The following is a 7,377-nucleotide window of genomic DNA, read 5'->3' as shown; positions in this document are numbered from 1 at the left end:
CCATCTTTTCATCACGACTGTGTGGTATTTACTTGACAAGTATTAATGTTTGAAACTCCCCTAGAATCTTGTGCTTTGTCTAATGTATGGATCAATTTTCAGCATAGCTATATTTAATTTTTTAAAATTTAGATTCTCGTCATATTCTTATGGTAAAATTAGAGAGAAAATGGATAATCGAAAAACAGTCGGGGGCTTGTGGATGATAATTGATTTAGGGTAAATTACACGCTTAGTATCTAAACTATTAATTTTAATTCATTTTAGTACTTAAACTTTCAATTTTTTCCAAACCATATCTAACATTTAGTACCTAAATAATGGGATACTAAAATAAAATAAAAATTAAACGTTAGGTATTATTTAAAAAAAAATGAAAGCTTAGGTACTGATAGTTTAGGTGCTATATGTATAATTTACCTTGATTTTAACCTGTGATTTTTCTTTTATTTTTATTTTTTAAATTTGTAAGATCAAATAAGATTTTATAAAAAAAATGACTATAATAAAATAGAATGGTAAGTTTAAGTCTTAAAAATTTAATTTTCTGAAATTTTTTATTTTATTGATTCACTTTCATTTCTTTATAATTTGATTACAAAATAAAAATAGAGGAAGCAAAAAGCACTGCGTGTCAATATTCATTGAATAACATTTTAAAAAAAAACGAATATAACAATCAACTTTGAAAATGATACAAAATAGAACAATTTTTTATCTTCAAATAAGCCTAATATTCCTGTTTGGTGTGTATTATTAAATGAGTATACCAATGAGAATTAAAGATGTTCTAAATACAAAGAGTTGATGCAGCAAACAATGAAAATATTCAATACCATCGAAATTGCAAATGGCTTATAGATTCAAATGCAATACGAAATAGGGAAAAGAAAAACTACAGAACGGTGGTCAAATTCTTGAACTCAGTTACAAACACCATTAACAAAAAACACACATCAGAAACAAATCTCACATAACACAAACCCGAACACGGCGATCAACACTTAAACTGATACTCGATAGAGATATACCTTATTAACGCACGCACGGGAGCTTCTTCCGTCCAGTGAAGCAAAACATACGTGCGGTTAGTCGCGAAAAATTGCACGCGTTCAAGTTGCTCGGGGCCAGCTCCTGATCCAATCAGTTATGGTTGAAATATTTCTAGTGATATCCTTAATATTATCACTCTTCAAAGCTATTACAATATCTTCTGGGTAACTTTCTTTTGCCTCCTCTAGCAGTACTTGAAAGATTTCACACTCTATGTTGTTTGAAAGCTTGGCACCCTCATAACCTCTGTCAGACAAAAAGAGTTCATGAGAAAGCCACGTAAATGTGCATGTCGGATTCGGTTGTGTGTACGACACAGGTGTGCCCGATTATTTCTAAGTTTTTCTTTCCAAGCATTCGGAGGATTCTTGGAGGGTGAAATTCCAACATCCAAATCCAAAATGTAACGGACACTAGTTCCAGGCACAAGTAGTTCAAGAAAAAGAAGCATTGGAATAAAAAAAAGAAATGAACTGGAAAGTCGATCATACAGCGGAACATTGGCACAATGCGAGTGTCGGATATGGGTATGTAGTGAACATGAGTATGTTTTGTTTTCCCTCAAGTTTTTCATGTATTAAGAGGGGGTTCTTTGAAAGTCATATGCTTGTCCCTATGTCCAAAAATAGGCCTGACTTGAAAACTGGTAAGAGTATTATGGACAGAACATCGGTACCTTTTACTCAACCGATCATACAACACAGTGTTGTCGGTTTGAAGAACTACGACAAGATCGAACCATCGCTCCGGAAAGAAATTACAACCATGATAATCTACAATGTTTCCCCCTTCTTCCATTACATCTTCAAGTTCATCACACACCTTCAGAATTCAATACATGGGAATCAAATGCAACAAACCACACGCTGAGCTTAAAATACAGAAAACTAGACAGCAATCAAAGGCCAACATACCCAAAGTATGTACCCAAAGTATCAGTATCCAACATATACTTCGAATCAAATATGATTCTCCAGATATATGAAACGCATAGGAAAATTTGAGCATCCAACATAAGTATTTGGCAATCCTTTCATACTTCATATATTATATATATACACGCATATATATAATTATGAATAGCAATAATCACAGTCAAACAAAGCCTAAGATTTCTTCAAGTTTCAGAACTGTTTATTGCTTAAATTAAATGTTATACCAAAAACTGCAGGTTGTTTTAGCTTCCTTTTTGCAGTAATTAAATTCACCAATATGAAGAAACCTTAAATTAATGATCTCAAATTCCATCAGTCAAGAAATTTAAAAGAATCAGTAGGTTATAAGGTTAGAGCATGAGGGAAGAATCGGAATTACGAGGTCTTCGTTGATGATGTGGCACTGGAGGTCGTCGTCCCAGCCGTCGTGCAAGTTTTTCTCCTTGACCAAATCTCCAATATTGATGTGGCGGAGATTGGTGGCCTCCGCCAGAGCAGTAGACGTCGTCGTTTTGCCGGTCCCAGGCGTTCCCGTCACCAATAAGTTGGGACTCTTTCTCTTGTTGCCGCCGGCAGCCATAGATAAATTCAGTTATTCTTAGAGTTGTTGCTAAATTCAAGGGCTTATCAGAGGTTTCTCACTTTCTCCCCGCTAAAAGATAAAACGCTTTTTCTTTTTTCTTTTTTCGTTTAAAGTAAACAAACGGAAACGGTCACTAAATTAAGCTAAAATGATTCTTTTAGTCACTTAAATTGTAGAAGTTACAGAATAGTTATTATATTTACCAAATTGTTATAAAATAATCATTGCATCCTATAAAATAGTGATAGATTTCAATATAATTAAGGGCTATTTATAGTAATTTTATCATTTTAATAATTATTTTATAATAATTTGATAAATTTAATTATTCATTTTATAACTTTAAAATTATAAATAACTAAAAGTTTATTTTTGTTTAGTTTGGTTATCATTAGTTTAATTTATTATTTTTTATGAAAATCAACAATGTCATAAATAAAGAATGTAGATTTTATTTGAATGAGACAGGCTTCAACTCAATCTTGTAAAATTATTAAAAAAACATTAAATTTGAATCAGATTGAGAGTTTTAAAGATACAATCAAATTATTTTTTTTATAGAAAGTCATTGATTTTATTAAAAGTAGAAAATATTTAAAATTACAATAAATATTTACAAGCATAATCGTAAAATTAAAATATAATTATGACTTTTTCTATTATCATTGAGATAAAAACTAGTCACCTATATTACATAAAGACCAAAGAAGGAAAATGTTAAAAAACTTAACAAAAAAACTCGAATAAAATAAAGATACGAACAAATCTGACTGCATCGGTAAACGAACCACAAAAGGAGATGAAGCTATTGAAATACCACCAACAAATAACAAATTAGAGTTAAGCAATGTGAGAAAACTATACACGAACACAAAAAGCGTATTCAAATCCATTCGATGGTCCAAAGCAGAGAATATTATCATGATAACAAATAAGCGTCATCTTGATAAGTCGTAGTGATGTCAAATCTAACTCCGAGAAAAAAAGATAAAAAAAACAACGGCAAGAAATTGTAAGCTACCAAAAGACAGAGAAAAATATCACCAAGGTAGAGATAAACATTTCATAAAGACACTGAACATGTCACAAAAACATAATTATTCTTATTATAAAACTAAAAAAAAGATAACCGGCGGACTACAATCAACATTAAAATTGATGTCGTCACCGGTTAAACAAAATTTAAAAAAAATTAAATAAGATACAATCAAATTAAGACATGTATAAGATAAAAAAAACATGATCCATAATAATAATAACAATGTAAAAGACATTTATATATTTAAGAATAATAGTTACAATACATCTATTTATATATTTAAGTTTACAAATAGTTTTTCTTCTATAGCATTGATTATTTAAAGTTATAAAATAGTTCCTCGATTATAAGGTATTATTTTATTAAGTTCTCTAACTATTAAAAGTTACAAAATAGTCATTCAATTATTCATATGTTTCAAAACCGTCATTTTCTATTAAAAAATTATTAATTTTATGAGTTTAACGTTAACTTGCTGATTGTGATATGATTAAATATATTTTAATGACCTTTCCTAACATCATCGTTGCTTTCAAGCACTAACTCGATGCCATAATGTTTCAAGCATTAATTCAACGACTAATGTAAACAAAGACTCGATTCTTAAAGTACAACTCAAACAATTTCAAGATTAAAATTTTATCATATCCTAGTGAGCAAGTTAACGTCCGACTCAGATGAAATTAACGTCCGACTCAGATGATCATCAGCTTTTTGACGAAAAATGACAAGTTTGGAATATATAAATAGTCACTTGACTATTTATAACTTTTAATAGTCCTGAGACTTAACAAAGCAACTCCTTATAGTTAACTATAAGATACCATTTTATAACTTTCAATAATTGAGAGACTAAATACAATAATACCTTATAATTGAGAGACCATTTGTATATTTTACGCTATTTTTAATTAAATTACTATTTTATGTAATAAAAATAATATATGAATGTGTACAAGAGTTAGTAAGTAGTAACTGCATGTTTAGAAATTGAATCAAATGATTTTTTTCCCCAAATTCGATTAGATTAAGTGATAGATGAAATAATATTATATTTAAATCAAATTTAGAAGAGCCATAATCTCATCCCTAAGTGCAATTAAGGTTTTGAAAAAGAATTCTTCAGGCCTTATAAAGTTGAAGTCGGCCCGTGAAAAAAGCCCGGTTTATTTATTCTTTAGAAATTGCATCACTTTAGAAGTTTTAAAATGACTAAAACGATTAGCAGCAATTGCTCATAATACTTCTGTGAAAGAAAAACAGAAACCAAGTTCACAAAACAAACCCACTGTTCCAAAACATCCTCCAAGATATTCGGTTACATACACAGATGAAAATATATTTCTATATAATATGATACCTACTTCTGCTGCTCCTCTCAAATCGGCATAGTTAATAGCTTCCGCATCCACCTCCGGTCTGGTGCAGCATCGCATCGATTTCATCTCCATCCTCCATCTCGAGCTAAACCGGAGACGAAGAGAAATAAAATCAATTAGAAACACAATTATGATCCAAATCCTAGAGATAATTTGATTTGAATTCAACGTGTTAAAAAAATCACTGATCGGATCAAAAGCCTATGCATGAACGCATATAGCATCACGGAACCTTGAAATAACAGTACAACCATCAAAGACAAGTAACGAGCGCCTTGGAAATACGCAAGGGGATTTACCTCATTGGGAGTCTGCTCTCCTCGGAGCCTCCGTCCATCGAACAAGAAAGCAATGGAGTTGGAATCCACTGATTGCCTATCGCAGTATGCATTCATTAGTTTCCTTAGTTGAGTACCTCGCTTAATCCTAAAGAACACTTCGTTTCCATCCTACAAACAAAAGATCGAAGAATAAAATCAGAAGAAGATGTAAATAAGAAAACAAAAGGGATTATCCAGACGACGCAAGAGCAAAACCTACCTGGCCCTTCACTTTGAGGTTAATGTGAGCAGCATCGGTCGGCTTCTTATCCTCCTCCGCCCCTCCGCCACCAACTCCGCCGGCGCCTGCCGCAGACATGTTCGATGTGCCGCTCTTCTCTCCGCCTTCGCTTCCTCGTGTGCGAAGCAAACCGTAGCGGAGGGAGCTTTGAAATAGAAGCGAAAGCGTTGGTTTTACGCTATATATAGAATTCTAAACCCTTAAGTGCACCCCGTTTTGTCAAGTAAAACGCGCAGGTTCCTCGCGTAGTGGCAATGAAGTAATATTGTTCAAAAAATATAAACTTACCTTATTGGTGACTGGATGTTCTTATGGAGCTAGTCTTGCCGTACTGTACCTGTCTTATTTGGGAAAAGAAGCGCGTTGAGTTTAACTGGATTCGATCATGGTTTGGATTCCGGGTTTGGGGAATTGGAACGCCGTTGGATTTTTGTTATTGCCTTTTCTGGGGTGATCAGAATGGACGGTCAAGATTGATTGTGTAGAGAATCGGTTAGAAAACTATGTGTGGGGTAGTGTGAAATTTCGGCGATTTTACTTTGTTTGGTAATTTACGATGTGTTTTTTTTAAGACGTGAAAAATACATATTAAAATTAAATATAAAATATTTTTTTATTATTCTTCTAGTTTCACGATTTTATCTTAATTAATTTGGATTAACGTATTACACATTTAATTTTAGTACGTGATTTTTTTAACATAGATTTTTTATATACACAAAAATTTTAAATTCAATATATTATTTAAACGGTATTAAATGGTATATTACTTAAATCGGTTTTTGTCGGTAATGTAAAATATATTTTGATGACTAGCTTGAATTTCATCCAGAGATGCTGTCACAGTGAGATTGGTGAATTTTTTTTTACCATTTTAAAATCAAATATATTATATTTTCTATGATTTTGAGGACAACTCAGGTAATGGAATGGAATGTACAAATCAATCATATCCCGGGAGAAAGTGAAGAGGATGATTATTTCAAATAATTAAATTTTATAAAATATATATTTAAAAATTAATTGATTGAATATTTTTTAATATTTTTTGTCAATAATAAATTTTAAATAATAACTAATTATAATTTAAAAAATGACTAAAAAATTAATAATTGACATATTTTATGGAATAGAGAGAATAAAACTGTTGCCATAAACACCCAATGTCGATAGCAGAATCAATTGAGCCCTTTGTGAATATTATCATGTCATCAACAAAAACAAGATGAGTAAGCTTGACCTTTGCACATATGGAATGAAATATGAAAGTGCCTTTGGTTGCAGCAAAGTTAAGAAACTTAGAAAGGAAGTTCATAGCTAAAACAAATAAGTAAAGAGATAATGGATCTCCTCGCCTAATCCCTCGAGTTCCTTTGAAATAACCTATTAATCCATCATCTTTAACATATATTGAGAATCTAAGAGTAGTGACACAAGCTTCAATCCTCTGCACCATCTTAGTAGGAAATCTCAGCGCCTTAAGACTCTACCTGTTCTTCATTGCTTCTAGGCTCAAGAACAGAAGAATGCCAACTAATGGTATCAAAAGCCTTACGTAGATCTACTTTGACAGTGCATATAGGAGATAATTGCTTGCTACAATATCCCCAAATTGATTCATGAGCCAGTAAAAAACAGACCAAGCAACCATGAAAAAGCCAGCTGAAAACCCATTAGGCTCAACTGCATTCCCATTCCTTTAGTTCATGCTTAGTTATTTTTCTACTTAAAACTTCCCTTAGCCTCGGTATTTTTAATTCATCGTGAAACACTTGTTTAATGAAGTCGGTAGAGTATTTCGAAACACACCTTTGCATAAGAAATTCT

General features: G+C 31.9%; 2 protein-coding genes across 2 annotated transcripts; both read right to left on the bottom strand.

Annotated features, from left to right (window-relative positions):
* Positions 1 to 1,101: 1,101 nt before the first annotated feature.
* Positions 1,102 to 2,629, bottom strand: LOC120180001 (adenylate kinase isoenzyme 6 homolog). Its single transcript, XM_039185438.1, has 3 exons — positions 2,368 to 2,629; positions 1,730 to 1,875; positions 1,102 to 1,299 (listed from the first exon to the last, which is right to left on the bottom strand). The coding sequence occupies exons 1-3, from the start codon at positions 2,566 to 2,568 to the stop codon at positions 1,113 to 1,115; spliced, it is 534 nt and encodes a 177-aa protein (XP_039041369.1). The 5' UTR covers positions 2,569 to 2,629; the 3' UTR covers positions 1,102 to 1,112.
* Positions 2,630 to 4,960: 2,331 nt separating this feature from the next.
* On the bottom strand, positions 4,961 to 5,685 carry LOC120179927 (small ubiquitin-related modifier 1-like). The gene is made up of 3 exons (XM_039185378.1): positions 5,530 to 5,685; positions 5,289 to 5,438; positions 4,961 to 5,074 (listed from the first exon to the last, which is right to left on the bottom strand). The coding sequence occupies exons 1-3, from the start codon at positions 5,626 to 5,628 to the stop codon at positions 5,003 to 5,005; spliced, it is 321 nt and encodes a 106-aa protein (XP_039041309.1). The 5' UTR covers positions 5,629 to 5,685; the 3' UTR covers positions 4,961 to 5,002.
* Positions 5,686 to 7,377: the final 1,692 nt, after the last annotated feature.

This window comes from Hibiscus syriacus, unplaced genomic scaffold, assembly GCF_006381635.1.
Source record: "Hibiscus syriacus cultivar Baekdansim isolate YM2019G1 unplaced genomic scaffold, ASM638163v2 tig00112471_pilon, whole genome shotgun sequence".
NCBI lineage: Eukaryota > Viridiplantae > Streptophyta > Magnoliopsida > Malvales > Malvaceae > Hibiscus > Hibiscus syriacus.
This window is presented reverse-complemented; position numbering and strand designations above follow the sequence as displayed.